This window comes from Panthera onca, chromosome B3, assembly GCF_046562875.1.
Source record: "Panthera onca isolate mPanOnc1 chromosome B3, mPanOnc1 haplotype 2, whole genome shotgun sequence".
Taxonomy (NCBI): Eukaryota; Metazoa; Chordata; class Mammalia; order Carnivora; family Felidae; genus Panthera; species Panthera onca.
This window is the reverse complement of record NC_138344.1, coordinates 68,919,643-68,941,215: the sequence shown is the minus strand read 5'-3', so window position 1 is coordinate 68,941,215 and position 21,573 is coordinate 68,919,643. Positions and strand designations below refer to the sequence as shown.

The 21,573-nt window shown below is 44.4% G+C and overlaps 1 protein-coding gene across 1 annotated transcript in view; it reads right to left on the bottom strand.

Annotated features, from left to right (window-relative positions):
* Positions 1 to 21,573, bottom strand: part of RYR3 (ryanodine receptor 3) — a 524,410-nt gene that overhangs the window by 136,902 nt on the left and 365,935 nt on the right. The window contains exons 39-43 of the mRNA XM_081795893.1: positions 10,573 to 10,846; positions 7,407 to 7,521; positions 5,618 to 5,747; positions 4,398 to 4,501; positions 1,189 to 1,324 (exon numbers count right to left, since the gene is read on the bottom strand). Coding sequence (XP_081652019.1) covers positions 1,189 to 1,324; positions 4,398 to 4,501; positions 5,618 to 5,747; positions 7,407 to 7,521; positions 10,573 to 10,846 — 759 coding nt within the window. The remainder of the gene's footprint in view (positions 1 to 1,188; positions 1,325 to 4,397; positions 4,502 to 5,617; positions 5,748 to 7,406; positions 7,522 to 10,572; positions 10,847 to 21,573) is intronic.

The following is a 21,573-nucleotide window of genomic DNA, read 5'->3' as shown; positions in this document are numbered from 1 at the left end:
TTTGGTTTGTGTCATATAGTCTACTGAGATAATTTAGGGAGACTTATGAATCCTTAAAATACACTTAAAAAATGTCCCTATTACCATAGTACCTCTGAATTATTTCTGGACACGTGGTCCAAAATCAGATAGATTTGGATAGAAAGTGGAAGAGATTATTAGAGGACACACTGACACTGGCCTCAGAGAAAATAGAATTCAGCAATGATGGTGAGGAACAGTTAGGGACACTAAAGAGCACTCAGAGAGTGGCAGAAGACAGGTGATCAAGCATCTGACTGGATGAGACCCAGGGGGAGAAACCAGGACAATGGAAATCCTTCAAATATTAAGAGTGGAGTCTAGGAAGACAAGAAGTAGTGCGGGGATGAAGGGAGATGAGAAAAGCACACAGGAAATCAGTGATCACATTATGTCAATATATTCCGAGATAAACTCTTATACCTAGAACACTTGGCGTGATTGCTTATTAGCTGTAATCCCTCTTTGCAATCGTGTAACTAGCCAAGCTGGATTTGTTAGCCTGGAACTCCAAACTTGGAGAAGAGAGAAGGATCACAATTCTGATGTGAATATACGCGAATTGGTATTAGAACACAATCTTGGGAGACAGGGCACATTTTCAAGAAAGTAGCCCACTTAAATTTTACACAAGATTCAGTACATTTTACTTGGGCAACTAAAGAGGTTTTGTCCACTTGGAATTCATTATAAGTGGGAAGTGACTTGTATGAGAAGAATAGTATTTAGGGTTGCCACAGAAATATTTTTTCTCCTGGGAGTTGAGCTACCTTTTATAGTTACTCAGTTATTTTTAATTTTTATGCATGTATGCATCCATTCATCCAATAGTCTGAGGATCTGAGGGCACACCTGAGGTTAGCTTTGTGAATAAGTGAGATGAAGCTATTAACAATCCCCTGTTTTACTGATAGAAGAGGTACAAAGCAGTGAGAAGCTCTAGCCTTCGCCTTTATTTTCTTTCTGGATCTGGTGCGAGAGCTCAACACACTGTCCACCAGATGCTGCTCTTGGTCCTTGTCTGGCCTGAGATTGTCCTGTCCCCCACCACCTGTAGAATCTATCCTAGTTACAGGTAGGAAGAAATGCAAAGGATCTCTCTTTCCTTGTATGTACCCAAGTTTATGCTATCCTAGGTCTGAAAGGCATGAAAATTTTGGGACTCACTGTTCACAAAGACGGCAAACCTCAGGAAGGACAGGTAGCGCTCCCCTTCGATGGGGTTCCAGCCGACGTCAGGGTACCCTTTGGCTAGAAGCATGGGGCAGCTCTGCAGGCCACAGCCTGCCAAGTAGGTCACCACCTGCCAACAACAATACAAAAGTAAGTGTCTCAGTTTTTACGAGACAGCTGTGAGGCCTACAGAATTCTGGGAACAGAAGGGCTTTCGTTTGCCTAGAAGCTAGAGAGAGCCCCAAACTTTTAATAATTAAGTTTGAAATCAGAACTTCCAGTTCATTGTTTCCAAATAGCCAAGACAGATTGTCACTGTTATGTAGGAATATGCCATGAGCTCAGTTCCCTGGATTTTCCAGTTCTGGCAAGAGAGAGAGAGAGAGAGAGAGAGAGAGAGAGAGAGAGAGAGAGAATCCCAAGTAGGCTCCACGCTCCTGGCACAGAACCCGACGTGGGGCTTGAACCCACAAACTGGGAGATCATGACCTGAGCCAAGATCAAGAGCTGGACACTCAACACACTGAGCCACCCAGGTGCCCCAAGAGGGGACTACTATTTAAACATAGGCCTAACTAGGGGGTCTCTGGGGAGATAATGGGTCCAGGTGGGCCATGTTCATTTGGCCATGGTATTTCAAGATCAAAATATTGAGTCACTGGTTGACTCTGCGTGGGCCCTTGACTAATTGGGGCTCCCTACTCAAGTTATGCATTAACAACTGTTGTCTCAAGTCACAAGCCAAATGTTAAGGTTGGGGTGGTGAGTGAGGGGCTGTGGCCAGTTAAGACCTGGGATTGGTAGTGTTCTCTTCACTTCCTGGGTCACTGGATATCAGCGCTGTGATCTTGTAGAGTGTTTTATGACTTGCCTACTTTTTAGAAGATGTCAGGCAAGAAAAAGTGCCTAGCAAATAGACCTTTGCTTAAAATGCAGTTGCTATTCTAATTTAGCCTTTATTATTTTATGTGTACAAGGAGAAGGGGAGAATCCACTGGGCTGTAAACTCCTCAGTCAGGAATTTGTATCTTTTTCATTTTATGATTCCCAGGGCTCAGCACATAGCAGATGGTCAATCAATGTTTTTCAAATGAATCATGTATTTGCTGAGGTCATATACTCCAAGTTGTTTTGTAAGAACAATGGATCTAAGTCAAAATTCAGTAAGAAACAATCATCACACCGTTTCCTTCTTAAACCAGTAAGGATACTATTCTGCTTGGAGCTTAGATTTGATTTGGCCTTTAAGATGTGAGAAAAACATCAATAAAGGCAAGAATTCGGCAGTGTTTTCAAGGTTACAGGTGCAGGACATTTCACTGGCCGCTGAAATAAGCACCCTTGCGTGTCTGTGTGCGCGCGTGCACGACGTGTGTTGGTGGCGGGGCTGTTGCTCAATCTTAAGGGACCTAATTTCTGTTGTGATCAATGGCAAGGAAGAACTGTGGCATTTACCTGTCCTTTCCCCTCTCTCCTAGGAACCACACTTGGGTGATTTCCTGACACGGGTCCCAACAAAGTCTGTGGCCCTGTGCTGAGCCACCGGGACCACCTGAAGAAGCCTCCCCCTCACAGATGTCCCTAGGTCCCCATTTCTTCCCTTTCCCAGCCTCCTGGGCTCTCCTTAGCCCATCTTCCACCTTCCAGGGGAGACTTAGGGTCTTTGTCAAGTGCTGTCATTTCCAAAGCTGAGCTACAGCTGAGGATGGGCACTGAGTCCCCATCAGTGTAAGGTGGCACTGTCCTAGTCTAAGAGAACCATCAGCCACTTTCTTATCCAGGGATCAGTTACCATCTCACCACCTCAAACGTGGAGTTCTTGACTGGTGTTGCAATGTATGCAGAGCAGAGTTTGACTAAAGTCTGTCTCACCAGAAGCAGACTAGGAATATTCGTGGCATTTGTGGAACAGCTATCACGCAACGTACTGCTGGGTGGCAGAGCGTGAGTCCGGGTGTGTATGGGAGGGGGTGTGTCTTGTCTCTGTTCTCATCAGTTCTTCTTGCTAAAACCAAGATGTGCTTTCTAAAATACAAGTCATGTTGTGTCATTCCCTGTTTAAAGCCCTCTGATGGTTTCCGTTGCTCTTGGCTCTACAGAGAGGTCCTGTAATATGACAGCTGAGAGCACGGCCTCTGGAGCCAGACCCCTGTGGCTCCTGGCTCCGACACTTACAAACCCCATGACACTGAGCACATCAACTAGGCCTTAGTTTTCTCTCCTATAACTGGAGACACTAACAAAAAGGCATGTTCTAAGGGTTATGTGAGTTAATTCAGAGTGGGACCTGGCCCACAGTGATCCTATAGGAGTATGAACTTCTATGGTAACCATTATGGTAGCATCAAGCCCAATTCCTGTCTCCCCTCACTGTTCACCACTCCCCCCACACACCCCATGATCCGTCACACCCACCTTCCCGATTCCCAAGCATACCATGCTTTCCTCACTGAACCTCACACATTCTTGACACGCTTTTCCCGATGGTGAGGCTGCTGGCTTCCTACTCCCACCTCAGCTTGTCACTTTCCTGAGTGACCTTCCTGATCCCCTGGTCAGGATTAGGAACTCTTCTTCCATGCACTTCCAGACCCACTACTCAACGGATGACATTTAACTTGTTCCCCTCCCCCCTCACCAGACCAGTCTTCGTACTGTAAATCTTGGCAGCCACTCAGTCAAGGAAATAGCCCCGAGATGGAATGGGGAAAAGATGGTAGGTGAATCAGCCTCCAGTTATCACCACCAGTGGGAGCACACTTCACAATCCCAATGTGGGGCAGCTCAGTTTTGCCTCATTTGTACAAGGATAGGACATGTGGGTGTTCCTTGTCCATATATGGATTATACAGTTTTCTGTCATGTTTCTTTCTTTAGTGTGTGAACTTAAAAATTCGATGACATAGAACTTTATTAGGATCTAGGTCTCTGGTAGTGTTCCATGGAGACCAATGAGGCTGGGCCTCCACATACAGACAGCACACATATCCAGATATCTATGTCTAAGAAGTTGACTATCCCTGCCCATGGGAGATTCTCTGCTCCTAATTATCATACTGCTGCTGGTTACTCACTTTCTACCACATTTTCATGGAGCATTGAGAGGTTCTGATGGAGACCCAGCCTTTGGTCTGCATTTCCTTGTCCTGGCTGTGCTATAAGGCAGGAGAGGGCAAGCACATTGCCTCCCCAGGGCCAGTTACCTTCTCAAGGTCTGGTTCCTCTAAGCCCAGGGCTAACTCGTTGTTGTCCATCACGGAGGAAGCTGCCACATCCAGCGGGGTAGATCCCCTCATCGAAGGGGAAGCTGAGGAAGGAACAGAGAAGGAGAGAGAAAAGGGACAGAGGCCGTCCAGCGCTGAGCTGAGGGTGCAGTGCACATTCATGGCCAGGAGAGGGCAGCAAGCACATTAAACTCCCATCACCATTCTGAGGGGGCTGCCTGCCCAAGAACAGAATTTGTTATCCCGGTCCCCATACTCATTATTAATTTTGACTATGGATTAAGTCAGAAAATCAGTGCATGTAATTAGCAGGGACCATGTATTTTCAAGTATTTTTCTAACATGATACTTCTTGGAGCTCTGCTGTGGTGATCAATCAAACGGTAGTGATGTCACTTAACCAACTAATCTCAAACGAGTTGGTCATTTCTAGAGCCACCAACCAGAGTTTGAGAATAGCCTCAAACAGCATTAGCTCATACAGTTACATCAGGTCACCAACGTTGTCTTTGATTTTCCTTTGGTTATTATGCTAGAATTCAGAAAAACTTTTTTATAAAAGGTTGGGAGTCCGAGGTTGCATCTGATAAATTGGAAACTCCAGCTTTCAGATTTCACATGCATGTATGAGTGGTTTTGTGTCTTTCACAAACTCATTTGGTTTACATCCAGGACAGTGAGTAAGGCATATGCACCGTGTTGCTTTTCTAGTGGTGGTGGTGATGGATTTACACTGTCCACAGTTGCTCTTGGCCAGTCCACCTCAAAGCTTAGGAGAGAGGGATGCAGCCTTCAGCCAGCCCTCCAAGAAGGGGTTGGGTCTCTGACCTTGGTCTCATTAGCACCTCCTTGGTCAGTGGAGTGGGCTGGGGGTGGGGGAGCGGTGTCCCCAGACTATATCTATAATTTCAGGCAGCATTTCATGAGCCATGGGCCGCCGGTCCCAAAGAAGACAAGGGAAAAACTGTGTGACTATGCCAACGCAAATCTGTCACCAGTTCTGGGTGGCAGCAACATCTCTACTTAGGTTGGACAGCAGAGGCATGGTATCATTATTTCATTTATTTTTAGATCAGGCAGCTTCCTTCTTCTATTTAAAAATACCTTAGCAGGTATGTCACTTCTTTCGCTTTACCTCCTAAGTGGCCAGGAGGAGTGTCACCTCCAAGCCCAAATGTGGAAGTGATAACATGACATACCTAGGCCAACACTGCTGTTCTCCAACAGGTAACTCAGATGCTCAAACATGGCCTTCTGATTTTGCCGGCTAATTCGACAGAAGTAGCAGAGGAAGCGGCAACAGCTAGCAACCATTTTTGGAAAGGCAATCTGTAGGGAGAAAAAGGAAATGTCAAGGAAAAGAATCTATCATGAGTCCTTTCTGAGAAGTCTGACTTCGAAGAGTCTTAGGGTAGGCCATCCACTGACCCCCACCTGTCAATACGGGTGTATAAGCTATGAACAGTTTGCAAAATGCATTTCGTCTTTGCTTCTAGTTTTTTCTAAGACTTATTCACAGGAGGGACAGAGAGGGGACACACCTGAGAGGAGGCTTCCAAAAATATTGAGAGCTAATTATAGTTCCTGAAGTATCTTCCTTTCAAAGGAAAAAGAGGTCAAACAAGAATCCCAGACACCCTCCGATGTCACATGAAATTGCACGACCCTACATCACACTATTGTTTCCATCCGGGAAGGGAGCAGACAGAACTGTGATGAGCAGTTCCAGAAAGGGAGAGGAGCGATCATGATGAGAAGGTCCAGAAAGGGAGATGAGTGATCCTGACAAATAATGCCCAGCATTAAATCAAACCTGGGTCCTCTGAGTAAAGGCTGGTCCCCCCAGAGTTGTGGGAGCCTGATAAGCATTGCCCTCTCCGAATGTGAGCCTTCCCCAATTGCTTTTTTCTTCCCTAGTTACTTCTGTCCTTGACTACTGCTCTCCTACGGGCTCCCATAGCACTTGTAATCTGATTCATACAATTTAGCACTGAGATGCCATCTTATGTTACTGCTGATTGTACTTGGCTTCTCTCCTTAACAAAGTAATTAGCATCTCTAGAGCCTGGCCACATCTTAGTTTTGATCCAATAATGCTCAATAAATGGTGTCTATGTTTAACCTAGCTCTGGATCCTAGAAAGCCCTTGATTTCCCCTTTTAGAATCATGGGGGTGGGGTGCTCTCACAAGTAAGGGCCCAAAACCTATATGCTACCTGCTTGCTGAAGCATGCAGGCATTTTCTCAGGGCTCTTCTGGAGAGTCTGCTTTTCCAAGGGACCAGAAGGAAGTGAGTGAGAAGGAATGTGAGTTTGGCTTTTGTTCTTCCTTCATATCCCCAACTGTCCATACTGGTGGAACTGCTTTGGGAATCATTCATTCCTAGGACCCTGGCCCTCTGGAATTTCCAACATTTGAAAACATCCCCCATCTACTGTCTTAGGACCCTATCTCTGACGACCCCACATAAGCTAGAATAAATGTCCAGGGGGCTCCCCCTGACAGCAGGCTTGTTATGGGGGACTGGGAAGGAGAGCCGACATCCTCAGGAGCTTGGCACAGTGAGGAAACACACACACCCCTGAGGGAACACTACCAGGATTGTTATTAAGATCTTGTTCTCCTTTAGAACAGCATTCTCCTGACACAGCACAAAACATAGCAGGTTTCTAAGTGGAACCCAGAGGAACTCCATGTTGGAAGGAGCAGGGCTGCAGAGTATGTACGGGAAGTAAACTTAGCAGGTGAGCAGCCTCGTAGAATGAGCGGGGAAAGCTCTAAGCTTCAGGAGCCAGAGCGCCTACACTGGCTGGATTCCATTCAGCAGCTCTGTCCCGTCCCTTGGCTGTTTCCTGGCTTTATGCACATCCCTCCCTCTCCCTGGGAAGAGGAACTGAGACAATGGACACCAGCTATTTGTCTGTGAACAAGTCACCACATGCACCTGCCCAAGTCAAGTTCTGGCCTAAGTTCTCCTGGTAGCATTACCTGAGACTTCTCTGTCCCCAACACGTTCACCATCACCTCCATCACTGTCTCGTGCATGCCAAGGACTCGCATGAGGTTGGGATGCTGGTAGAACACCTTGTTGTTCATAATGTCTCTAGGGTAAAGATTGGACAGTCTTCAGCACTTGCTTCTATCAGTGGTATGAAAATGCAGGCAGGAGAAAACACACATGCACAAACACACTGGGGGTGGAGTGACGCAAGCTGAAAGGTAGTAAGAAGGTACCAGCCAGGTGGAATAGAAGTAGAATTCCTTTTTTTTTTTTTTTAGCTGATAGGAGTATATTGTACTCTTTTACTTCCATTAAGTACTTTATTTTGAAACATTTCCTTCTAATGACATTACACAGTTGTCCTTTTGTCTTTTTGCTTGTCATAGCTTCAGAGAGCCTGAATCACTGGATTTCTCTTCCTCCATGTGCTCAGTGTCTTTTTTCCCTCTCTCTCGTCCTTATATCTATGTCTCTATGGACTTCAGTTTTTTTTTTAAATATGAAATTTATTGTCAAATTGGTTTCCATATAACACCCAGTGTTCATCCCAATAGATGCCCTCCTCAATACCCATCACCCACCCTCCTCTCCCTTCCACCCCCCATCAACCCTCAGTTTGTTCTCAGTTTTTAACAGTCTCTTAGGGTTTGGCTCCCTCCCTCTCTAACCTTTTTTTTTTTCCTTCCCCTCCCCCATGGTGTTCTGGTAAGTTTCTCAGGATCCACATAAGAGTGAAAACATATGGTATCTGTCTTTCTCTGTATGGCTTATTTCACTTAGCATCACACTCTCCAGTTCCATCCACGTTGCTACAAAAGGCCATATTTCATTCTTTCTCATTGTCACGTAGTATTCCATTGTGTCTATAAACCATAATTTCTTTATCCATTCATCAGTTGATGGACATTTAGGCTCTTTCCATAATTTGGGTATTGTTGAAAGTGCTGCTATAAACATTGGGGTACAAGTGCCCCTATGCCCATCCCCAAAGGCAAGGGAATTAAAAGCAAAAATGAACTATTGGGACCTCATGAAGATAACCGGCTTCTGCACTGCAAAGGAAACAACCAACAAAACTAAAGTGCAACCAATGGAATGAGAAAAGATATTTGCAAATGACATATCGGGCAAAGGGCTAGTATCCAAAATCTATAAAGAGCTCACCAAACTCCACACCCGAAAAACAAATAGTCCAGTGAAGAAATGGGCAGAAAAAATGAATAGTCACTTCCTAAAGAAGACATCCAGATGGCCAACAGGCACATGAAAAGATGCTCAACATCACTCCTCATCAGGAAAATACAAATCAAAACCACACTGAGCTATCACCTCATGCCAGTAAGAGTGGCTAAAATGAACAAATCAGGAGACCATAGATGCTGGAGAGGATGTGGAGAAATGGGAACCCTCTTGCACTGTTGGTGGGAATGCAAACTGGTGCAGCTGCTCTGAAAAACAGTGTGGAGTTTCCTCAAAAAATTAAAAATAGATCTACCCTATGACCCAGCAATAGCACTGCTAGGAATTTATCCAAGGGATACCGGACTTCAGTTTTCTTAATGATAGGGCTGTACCCCTCTCTTAAAGGTAATTGTACGTTACGTACCCATGACATTTCTGGACCACAGTCTTCAAAAAAAAAAAAATGAAATTAACAATGAAATATAAAAAAATTTATGTTTAAATCGGTCACTATAAATTCACATAATAATGCTGCAGGCAAATCAAAATACAGAGGCAGCCTGTGATGTGGCTGTGTAATCCCTTACGGGGTGGTTTCCCTCTGCCTGTACCCTTTCCCTTGAGTGTTGCAGCTGTCGAGAGGAGACACCACTAGGTTTTACTTGCTGCTATGTCTACTGCGAGAGTCAGGGGAGAAGCTAATTCTATGGTTTTCTTTTGCCATAAAATTCTCTTTGTTTCTATTACATGATTCAGCCTTGGAAAGGAATTTAAAGAATGCATGCATCCCACCCATGCCCCAACCCGGGGATCTTCAAAGTCTCTCTTCTGGGCCTCAGTGATGTTCCTTTAGTTTGCTGGCTCCAGGGTGGTGGAATGGAATATCAGGTTCTTGATTTCAAAAACATTTTTTTTAATTTTTTTTTAACATTTATTTATTTTTGAGACAGAGAGAGACAGCGCATGAATGGCGGGAGGGTCAGAGAGAGAGAGACACAGAATCAGAAGCAGGCTCCAGGTTCTGAGCTGTCAGCACAGAGCCCGACGCGGGGCTCGAACTCACGGACCGCGAGATCACGACCTGAGCTGAAGTCGGACACTTAACTGACTGAGCCACCCAGGCGCCCCTTGAAATTTTTTTAATGTTTATTTTTGAAGGGGGGGAGGGGCAGAGAGAGAGGGAGACCCAGCATCTGAAGCAGGATCCAGGCTCTGAACTGTCAGCACAGAGCTGGACCTGGGGCTCGAACTCACCAACAGTGCAATCATGACCTGGGCCGAAGTCAGACACTCAACCGACTGAGCCACCCAGGTGCCCTAATGAGTTCTTGATTTTAATCAAGTAACATCATGGGCTGGTCAGGTAACTTTTTTGGGCTTTGGTTTTCTCATCCCCAAAATGGAACTATGCCATTGAATTAAATTAAAGGAGATCTTTTTGATGTCTAAAATGCTATCTTTTAGATAGCATAGCTTCTAAGAGCCACGAGCTACTGTTAGGGTGAAAGGTGTCTCATACAACTGACAAAACTGACTCCCTGGGTCAGTCCCAAGCAAAGGGAGGGATCCACCCGCAATACCTCAGAGGGAAGTCTCAGAAGAATTCCAGTCAAAAGCCCAGCTGCTCAAAACCTTTCTCTCTTGTTGATTTGAACGCTCTCCCTTCCGCTGAATTTTTTTTCACTGCCACCCTGGAGCGATTTTCTTCAGACACAAATGAAGTAACTGCCTTTCTCTAAGACTCCTCCCCACTGCTTCTGACAATGTCCCTTCACCTGGGGCACATAGTCAGATCTCTCAGGTTACCAAAGGGGACCGGGACACCGAGAATGGTTTTCCACGAGAAGTGAGATCCGGATGGGGGGGGGGGTATGAGATTTGATTCCAGAACACCTGCAGAGCAAGGTAAACCAGCTTTTCCTCCTCTTGAAGTTCTTTGGAAAGACTCGCACTGAACTATGAATGACCTACCCCAGCCCATTGATCATGAGCAGCTCCTCTTCCTTGCCCATCCTGACACTGAGGAGGCAGCGGATCTGGCCCAGGGCAGCCAGCAGGCTGATGGTGTCGCTCACAGAGGCCTGACTGATGGTGTAGGTCTTCCGCAGCGCCTGCAGCAGCTCCCCGATGCTGTCATACTGCCTCCGGAGGAGGTTGAACATCATCCGGACCAACTCCGCATCCTGGATCTGGTCCTCCTGAGCCCAGCGGATCATGGTCTGTGAGATGAGCTCCTTCAAGGTTGCTAGAGGGACAACACAGAGGACCGGTACTGTGACTGTCATGGCTCCGGGAGAGCTGGGTAGCTCAGCCACTCCATTCAACACTAAGACAACATCAGGGGTCAAGGTTAAAACATTCTTTTTCTGAGGGTGGAACACGGCATGCAGAGAAATGAAATATATCATCAAAAAACATATATGTGAGCCATACTCCAAGAAAAAGGTATCTCCATTTTGAATTCAGGGTGCTAAATATTTTAATTAAATGAAGTTTGAATCGATATTGGAAATAAAAGACTCAGTAAGACACTGTCCTTGTTTTTAGAGTGCTCACAAATCAGCTCTTTACATTTTCATTTTGATTTTATGAAAAACAACTTTTACCTTTATTTTATAATGCAACGTAAGAAATACTACAATGTGCAAATGCCATGGGACAGAGCTGCGGGAGTGGGGGGCAAAGGCATGAGAAGATGACACTGGTCACTGCATCTTTAGAGTCAAGTGATATTAAGCATTGGATTTTCTCTACCATGGATACTATTCTCCAAGCACTTTAAAAATACCACATACCACAAACTGAATAAACCATGCCGTTGATTCTAGACCTTGAGAAGATATTTTGGCTGACATACACATAGAGCTACGTTAGGAGATGCAAAGAAACAGATGAAGAGCGTTCGGTTACGTCTGAAGACTGCACTTGGATATATGACTATCACCTCCTTGTTGTGACTGTGTTGCCCTGGATCTTTGGCAGGGGGTCAGCTAACAAGGCATCGTGACTACTTTCGGAAGCATCAGGAGAAAGGCCAGTATGGCGTTGAGTTTAGAAGCTCACACTGGTTACAAAGAAAAACCACTGGCTTCACAGGTAAAGGAGAAGTCACTGAAGTGAGACTTGAACCAACTGTGGGACCTTCAGAGGTTGAAGTGAGTGGCTTCTGAAAAGTGCTGGCTGGCACTGTGAGGGAGCATAGTCAGCAGGGACATGTAGGGGTACCAGGGTGGCTCCATCAGTTAAGCGTCTGACTCGTCATTTCAGCACAGGTCACAATCTAAAGGTTTGTGAGTTTGAGCCCCGCATCAGGCTCTGTGATGACATCACAGATCCTGTTTGGGATTCTCTCTTCTCCCTCCCTCTTTCTCAAAATAAATAAACTTAAAAAAAGGTAAGAAGGGAGAGGCAGATCTGAGGTGGAGGACAGGATGAAAGAGGGCCTGCCAGAATGGCTAGGAGGGCACTGCTGTCCCCTCACTGTGTCTCACACACATACACACTTCCAGAAAATGCCATGAGAGGAGTGAGAAATGCTGCTCTGAAATAACAATCGCCTCCAAGTCTGGCTCTGCCTATCACATTCCAGAAAGGTATAGATGGCATCAAGATCCTTCATTTGGACCTGGTGATAAAGGCAGAGCTCAGGGGACCATAAAGGTTACTCGGTCCATCAGTGGAGGCATTGGGAACAAGCTCAGAGGGCTGCCTTTGGTAGCCTGCACCACTTCTAATAGTCAAGGTTCTTACCTCCATGTCATTATATATGGCAGATGTCTGCTCTACATACAGTCTTGGCTCATCATAAGGATATAAAAATAGAACTTGGTTACCAAAGCTTCACAAGAGATGGAGATGTAAAGGATGAATTTAACTTACTGCTGGGTCTATCAACCCTGTGGGTATTTCAGGTTCAGACGAGAGACAGGCTGAAAAACTTAAAAAAGGATACCCAGAGCAGGGAGAAGCAAAGTTAAAAGATGTTCCTAAGAGATCTCACTAGGCAGGGATTGCTAATACCTGTTAGGTTAGGTAATATCTCTATCCTCTGGGGAAAAATAAGTTATTTATGGGCCAGGATGGGCTCGTGTCAGGAACTTGTTTCCTTGCTGGCCAAATGTAAGAGGTCCTGCTTCTTCTAGTTAATAGTCACAGTAAAAATCAAAGCATGACAAAACCATAGACACTTCAAGTTTTTCCAGTCCTGTAAGTCTAATTCCTCCTTAAGCCTACATTGTGATCATGGTTTTCTCTCCACTAATAACCAAATTCTCTGCTGGGATAATAATCACAGTCCCTGCCACACACGAAAAACAGCAACCAGAAACGTTAATCAGCTCAAGGACCATCCTCGTTTCAACAGGGAGGGTTACAGAGTCATAAGGAAACCAAGTAAGGATTAGCTTTCCCTTGACCTGGCTTTCAGATTCATTTCAGGATTCTGGTGAGTGCTTAGCCACACACTGATTTAATAATTCAAATCAACGTTTATACAGAATGGAACATTCATAGCCAAACACCTCTCTAGAGGGCAAATGAGAAAGGAGACAGCTGTTTACTTCAAAGAGTAGAGCAGAAAGCACCCCACGGGTTCTCTGTCCAGGTCAGCCTTCCAGTACGTATGAGAGAACGGGATAAGCCATTATGTGTGTGTGACCAAGCGGAAGCTCGGTTAAAATACAAAAACAAAACAAAACAAAAAGAGCCAACAAAAAACAACAACAAATAACAAAACAAAACGTGGCCCCAAGACCCTGAAAGAAAAAGCAAGACTCATGGTCATGTTTTGGATGGACAGATGTCATTTAGTGGAAGGCATGACATTGAAGACCATTCTTGTAGGACGGGGTTTCCAATTGTGAGACCGAGGTCCAGGAAGGGAGAGGAAGAGTAACTACAAGAAGAAAGAAAACTTGGGAGAGGTGGCGGGGGAGGAAATATCCCCACAAGAGCCCTGGAAGCATAGCATCTTTGGTGGCCTGACATATGCTAGAGACCCAGCAGCCACCAAGCAAACTTGACTGAATTGAGGACTTTCTAGTCCTCTGAACACTTCTGGGCCTGAGAAAATGGAGTTGGCACCCCTGGCAGTGATGCTATTGAAAATTCCTCAGATTTTAATTAGCTCCCATGAACTAGCTGCAGAGTAGCACAAATGTACCGGGGTCCAGAGTTTAAAAAGAATACACTTTCTAGCATGTGGTATGCTCTCCATATACATCTGAAGATTAAAATAACTAATGCGTATAACCATGTCTGGCACATACGTGAGCTTAATAAAGGTTAACTATTCTATCGATATCAGTCTTTGTAAAAGTGTGGGCCACAGACTCTTAGGGATCCCAAGGCCCTTTAGGTGGTTTGCAAGGCCAGATGGATTTTCATAATAACTCTAAGATGTTTTTTGCCTTTTTCACTGTGTTGACAGCTGCCCTGATGGTGGAGAAGCATGGTGGGTAAAAAGGGGTGGTGCCTTAGCGGGGATCTAGGCAATAGCACCACACATCAACCTTTACCAACACATCCCCAGAAAGATGCTCAGTTTCACGTAAGAGTGTCCTATAGGGAATATAAAAAATTTATATTTCATTAATAACAATTTCGATGTACATCTTTCCAACCTCCTGCGGGACAAAAAGGGAAGTATGTGCACAGCACATCCCCAAATGAAAGGTCAGAGGATTTCGTGAGGAGAAGCACTTGTGTGGTGGCTTGAGTTATGAGCTAAACTGGCTGCTCATTTCGTGGAAGGCTATTTTTAATGAAAAGAACGGCAGACAAACTGGGCTGGTCAATCAGACTTGGGTGAATGACAGACATGTCTTTACAAATGAAGGAAGTAAGCTCATCACTTCAAGGAAAACAACGGATGGTATCTTTTGCCAGTAATATAATCTGAGCTTTCAAGTAAAAACCAGAATTTTAGAAAACGTTTATCTGCACAGTGTGACAGCTTCCCAGTACTTAAAGGCCTTCTCATTACATCGTTGATGTTAACAAATACGATTTCTAAAATATTTTATAATGAAGTATGTCAACATTTGGAAGTTCTGTGTAACTTGGTGAGGCAATAATTTCCCTATGACCAAACCATGATGTTACGAAAACATTCATGGGTAAAAGATCCTTTCAAGATCAAAGACACACCACTGAGTTTTCATATAACCAAGTACAAACATTTCCTTAATGAGGTTGCAGGTTCTACATGGCAGTGAACTTTTGAGAACCTACTACTTGTTGAGTTTTGATGTAGTATCGAAGAAGACTATGCACAATTATCTGAGAAGGTTATTAAAATACTCTCCCCCTTTCCAGCTATATATCTCTTTGAGGCCAGTTTTCTCCCTATTTTTTAACCAGGTATAAGAACCCAGCTCATCTTCTATTATTAATCTTCATTAGAGATTTAAAAAAATGCACAACAATGTCACTCTTCTCCTTATTCTTGTTTTGAAAAATTAAATCATTTCTCACAGAAATATATTATTTACATAACATGTAATGGGTTGTTTAAAAACGTTTATTTTGAGAGAGAGAGAGCACGCACGCATGCATAGGGGAGGGGCAAAGAGAGAGAATCCCAAGTAGGCTCCACGCTATCAGTGCATAGACCAATGTGGGGCTCGAACTCACAAACAGTGACATCATGACCTGAGCTGAAGTCAGCTGCTTAACCCACTGAGCCACCCAACCGCCTGTAGAGCAAAGCTTTCTGTAGGTAACAGCCTGGATTTCCAGTATTAGTGAGAGTAATGTCATTGCTGAAGGGTCAGCTAATGTGGGGCTAAGAATTAAATGCCTCCCTATCCTACAGCCCATTTCTCTGTGTGCCCAACTGTCCTGGCTACCAAGGCCAACCAAGGCCCTGTGGCCTCGATGTGAAAGCCACCCACCCCACTCCTTGCTCTGGAGATGACGGATCTTGAACCGAAATCGATATAAAGAGGGAAGCACCTAGAGCCCTTCAGGCTGGCAGGGAGCCCCTCGGTGATGGAGGAACAATGGCCAGAATCCTTCCTAACTGCCAAGATTCAAATGGTTCCTTAACCCTCATTTATTTCTCAGTATGAGGTGTCTCACTCACCTTATTCTCACATTTCATCTACCTCCTATCCAGAAATAAATATGGACGGCTTCCTAAGCTGTCGCTTTCCCAGTTCAGACCTGAGATATTTGATTACAATCACACAGCCTAATGGAACAGGGCTCCATCATAACTGGACAGAAAGCTTTGCTTTCTGATCATGGCCATCACCTCAACATAGACCCTTCTGTACAAATCAATGCTTTCCCAACTTTCTGGTCTCAAGACCCCTTTTACACTCTTTAAAAATCATCAAATCCCTCAAAAAACTTTAGTTTATGTGGAATATATCTACCAATGTTACTGAGTTACAATTTAAAACTGCTGTCAGCATGGAGTCTGCTTCGGATCCTGTCTCCCCACCTCTCTCCACCCTTCTCCTGCTCACTCACTCTCTCTCTCTCAAAAAAAAGAAAAAAAGAAAAAAGAAAAAAAAAGCTCTGCTCTGGAGTCACTGTGTACCTGGGCCTCAGGACATGGCTCATTTGCAAGTTCTTGCTGTCCTCATCTTAGCAGTGGAGTTAACTCCAATTGTATCAACTCCTAACGAGCTAACTAATTGAGCGCTGTTTTCTGTTAAGTGCCCAACACTGAGGTAAGTAGTCTGTATGAAACTATTTTGAGACACAGGGATTACAGGAAGTCTCTTAGTTGGGGAAACTAAATACATGTGTGAGGCATTTAATGAGGAGTAACGGGCAAGATAATGGGTAAAACTGCATTGTCCAAGACATTTAGGAAACCAGACAATTCGTAGAAAGCCACAATTTCTCTAGTAATACAAAAACTCAAAAGAAATTAAAAACATGATCAGATCTTCCTCTCTTACTTTTTTCCCCAATGGATCCTTCATCTAAAGCTCTTCCCACTTCTTGAAGAGGTCACATTACACAACGACTAAAGAAGCAGGGAAGAAAGAGTTCTAACATAAAGAGGGCCCCTCCCAGGGATGCATGAAGTGATCTGATGGGAAAGACACCACCCTTGGCTATGGCTATTTTGGAATGCGGTCTTTCAAGAGCTGATCCATACAAGTAGTCCCTGTAGTAAATACTTGTATGTTTTTCTATCAGTGGTGGAATGCCAACAAATTTGGTAGGACCTTCAAACAGCAAAGGGAGTCAATGCTTGAGATATATTTAAACCTCTTTCATAACCACAAATATATTAACAGCAGTTGCAACTAAATACTGATTTCATTTCTGCTGCTTTTCTAAGCTCATCTTTGGAAATGCTGGCCTTTAATAACTAAAAAGACATTTCAGTATGCATAAGAAACATGACTCCTGAGGAGGAAAGACTCCAGGAGAAAGGTAAGGGTGAAGTGGGGAAGTTAACTCTACTGTTTGCTATTATGTACGGCCTCATTTTATTCCCTGACACATGCACACACCCCCAAGTACATGTGCCTCATAACTCTACTCAGAACCCCTACCACAGGGGTGTCTGGGTGGCTCAGTCAGTTAAGAGTCTTTTTTTTTTTTTAATGTTCATTTATTTTTGAGAGAGAGAGAGAGACAGAGCATGAACAGGAGAGGGACAGAGAGGGAGACACAGAATCCGAAGCAGGCTCCAGGCTCTCAGCTGTCAGCCCAGAACCCGATGTGGGGCTCGAACTCACAAACCATGAGATCATGACCTGAGCCAAAGTCAGACACTTACCTGACTGAGCGACCCAGGCGCCCCTAAATGTCTGACTCTTCATCTCAGCTCAGGTCTTGATGTCAGGGTTGTGAGTTCAAGCCCTGTGTTGGACTCTGCACTGGGTGTGAAACCTACTTTAAAAAATAAAAAAAGAACCCCCGCCAGATGTAATAAAGTTGCTTCCACAGTCTTTGCTACCATTCTAGGATTTTTCATTCACTGACTTACCTGTTTCAAAAAGGCCTTGTCAAATGCACTAGATGGTTTAGCTTAGGAGGTTCTTTGTTCTTATTTCAGAGAGAGAGAGAGAGAGAGACAGAGCGCGAGAGAGCACGAGCGCACGAGAGAGAACAAGTGGTAGACAGGGGCAGAGGGAGGGAGGAAGAGAGAGAGAGGAGAAAGAGAACCTTAAGCAGGCTCCTAACATAGGGCATGATCCCATGACTCCGGGGTCATAATCTGAGCCAAAACGAAGAGTCAGACACTCAACCGACTGAGCCACTGAGACGCCCCAAGCTCATGAGGTTTTTAAACAGCTACAGTGTTCTTTTCAAAAAGAAAACACAAGTGTAACCAAACATTTGTTTTGTGATGAGATGTGAATCCTACCAAACAGAATGTCTTAATGAAGCTAGTCATGTACATATAGTTCCCTTGATAATTATAAATGGCTTCATTTAAGAAATTATTAACATTCTAACTTGCCCCACTTTTGTAATTAGTGTAATTAGGGATAGTCACAGTTAGGCAATTATATCAGATACACAATCTAGAAACTGCATTTTAAATAATTGTTTAGGCTAACTCAAAAATGAAATATTTCTAAGGTACTGTATTGTTTAGGGGAAACTTGATGCCTGAAAGACACTTTCAAAGAAAAATAGCTACTCTGCTACTTGATTTCTGGACTAGCCAGACATTACTTACAAGAAAAAAGGATTACAAGTGGCCTTAAGTTAGAGCTAGTCTTAGTACATCAGTGCAGAGGCTCAGCTATGATTTATTGTTAGGTTGTTTACTGGTCTCCACTTGTCATTCTGTAACCTACTATTGATCCTCAAACCCCAAGCCTACGTTCTGTGATTCTTACAAGAAGGTTCCCCAGAGTTACCCACTATATTTGGCGAAACGCTTCTCTAAATGATCAAATTACCAGCTTCACAATTGCAATTCCAATTCCAATGAGAAAAAGATCATCTATTCTCATGGTACAGGTTTAAGTTTTTAGGCTACTGAGGTCTGGAAAGAATCTTTCCTTTTCATCTCTAAATTTAGATCACAGTCCAAGTGGCCATCGTGTCCTGAAATACATGCTTATTATCAAAGAGCAGATGTTGGCCACTGGCAAAGCAAATCCCTGAAGCTTACGGATCCCAAACCTAAGCTGGTGTTACATTTCTGTGAGTGTGTTTTTCCATCTGGGTCAGTTTGGAAGAAAAAATCTTCCAATTATGTTGACAAGAGGGAGCAAACACAATTGCACTGTACTTAGTTTCAACTTAGAAAGCAATTTATAATACTCGTGCTTACAATGGGAAAAGAAAAATAATTATGTGAATCTAAATTACGTGCACTTATTTTTAAATTCTAGGTGATTAAAAGTCAGCTTGTGCTATGCTGTAAATGCTCTGGAGGCATTAACAGGTGGTAGATCATTTCCAAGCATAAAGAATGCGTGTATTTTGACCTCTGCTTTCTTCCCCTGTGGTGGGCTGAAGAATGACCTCCCCAAAACGTTCACCTCCTAATTCTCAGAACCTGTGAATATATTACCTTAGATGGCAAAAGGCACTTTGCGTTTGTGATTAAATTAAGGGCCTTGAGATGGGGAGATTATCCTGAATTATTACTCAGGTGGGCTCAGGATAATCACAAGGGTTCTTCCAAGAAGGAGGCAGGAGGGTCAAATTCCTAGAAGGAGCTGTGATGACAGAAGAGATTGCACTGGTACCATTGCTGGAAAGAGCCACTAGTCAATGCAGGTAGCCTTTGCGATATGGCAAATTCAAGAAATGAATCTTCTCCTAGAGCATCCAGAAGGAATGCGATACTACTAACCCATTTTAGACTCGTGACCTCCGGAACTGCGTGATAATAAATTCGGATTGTGTGAAGCCATTAAGTTCACGGTAATTCATTGCCGTATATTAGAGAACTAATATACTCCCACTGGTACAAAGTCCTGGTTGAGAATACTCGAAGCTCTCCAGATCAGACTGGAGAGGCTCAGTGACCAAGCTGCTACAGAAGAGCTCACAGAAGCTGGGTCCTGAGAGAGATCCAGTTCTGTTTTTGCTGAGGGAACCAGAGTGACAGGGCTACCAACACCTTGAGGTCTGCCTGGGTCTTGCCCAGAGCTTGCGTCAAACCAGAACAACATTAAATGCAGAAAGCACCAGGGGCGCCTGGGTGGCTCAGTCGGTTGAGCGCCGACTTCGGCTCAGGTCACAATCTCGCGGTACGTGAGTTCGAGCCCCGCGTCGGGCCCCTGTGCTGACAGCTCAGAGCCCGGAGCCTGTTTCAGATTCTGTGTCTCCCTCTCTCTGACCCTCCCCCATTCATGCTCTGTCTCTCTCTGTCTCAAAAATAAATAAACGTTAAAAAAAAAAATGCAGAAAGCACCAATTGCACAACTGCTATGGCCCATCAGATAATATACACAGAGTGCACAGGGCACGTTCCTTAGTTCCTGTAACACAGCTTTGTGGCCTCTACTCTCCCTCTGGACGTCAAGAGCTAGAACCACCTGCATTCCAGCACTAACCACTGAGTAATGGAAGATGACAGCCATCATAGCATCATGAATATTCCTAACCATGTATCAAGAATCCATTTGCTCCTTTCTTTAAAAAAAATTTTTTTTAACGTTTATTTTTAAAGAGAGACAGCACATGAGAGAGGGGCAGAGAGAGAGAGAGAGAGAGCGTGAGCGGGGGGGCAGGCAGAGAGAGAGAGAGGGAGACACAGAATCTGAAGCAGGCTCTAGGCTCCCAGCTGTCAGCACAGAGCCCGATGTGGGGCTGGAACCCATGAATCGTGAGATTATGACTTGAGCAGAAGTCGGATGCTTAACCGACTGAGCCACCCAGGCACCCCATCTCCTTCTTTCTTCTTAACAGAACTTGATTTTGCATAGCTATCTGCCTCTCCCTCTTAGGGCCCATGAACACTGACCCAATCCCACTCCACAGGTAGGCTCTGCTGACATCCATCATCCAGCACATTTTATTTTCTAGGTCATGCTCAATGGTTCGTAAGCTGGCCTGCGACCAAGTTCTCCAATCAAAGGTAATCTCAGAATCCTTGCTTCCAATACCTGGGCAGGAGAAATGGTCTTGCTTTGCCCTTGGACACTGAGGCACATGGATATGAGGCCGAGAGTTGCAGCCCCCACCCTGCTGCCAGCCCGAGGGCAGAGCTAAAACAGGAGCAGCTGTGGGAAGAAGGAGCAAAGCCACGGGTTTCACTCAACCCGCTGGCTGGCTCCATCTCTACCTTCCAGGTACACCAGTCCAGGAAGTCTTTTACCAGCTACTCTACCGGAGTTGGATTTTCTGTTCTGTTTTGCTGCAAACATCTGAAATAATAAATGTGGAGACCAAGTTCTTAGGACTCACACTTTGTATATCCGCTTCAGAAGCTGGGAGGCATACCAACCTCTAAGTACTGGGACATTACACTGAGCGGTATTTCACGGAATCCTTATCTCCCTGCCCCCATGAGGTAGGGACATCATTATTCTCATTTTGCAGACAAGGAAATGGAAACATATGGAGGTTTAGAAACTGGCCCAACATCACACTTAGTAAATGACAGAGCTGGGATCCAAACCTCGGCTGCTGGAATCTAAACTCATCTACTTTTCTGGCTGAGAGCTGCTTACTTTCTATAGCTTCACAAAATCCGGAAAAATACCTATCCTTATTACTGCTTTAAATTTATATTATACTGCCTAGATGCTCTTTTAAACAATGATGTGGATTCAGAAATAAATAAAATCATAAAGCTTTGGGTCTTTTTGTAGCTGATGCTGAGCTAGGAAGATTATTCACATTCCCAGAGCTTTGATCTCTTCACCAATAAAATCAAGTTAACAAAAGAAAGTTCATGCTGAAGGAAATGAACGGACAGCTGATGTAGTGACAAGAGTGCTGGCTTCTTTGTTCCGGCTCTGGCTGTGTTACCTTGGTCAAGTCACTTTACCTCTCTGCATCCCTATGCATTTCTACCAAGTCACAGGTGGC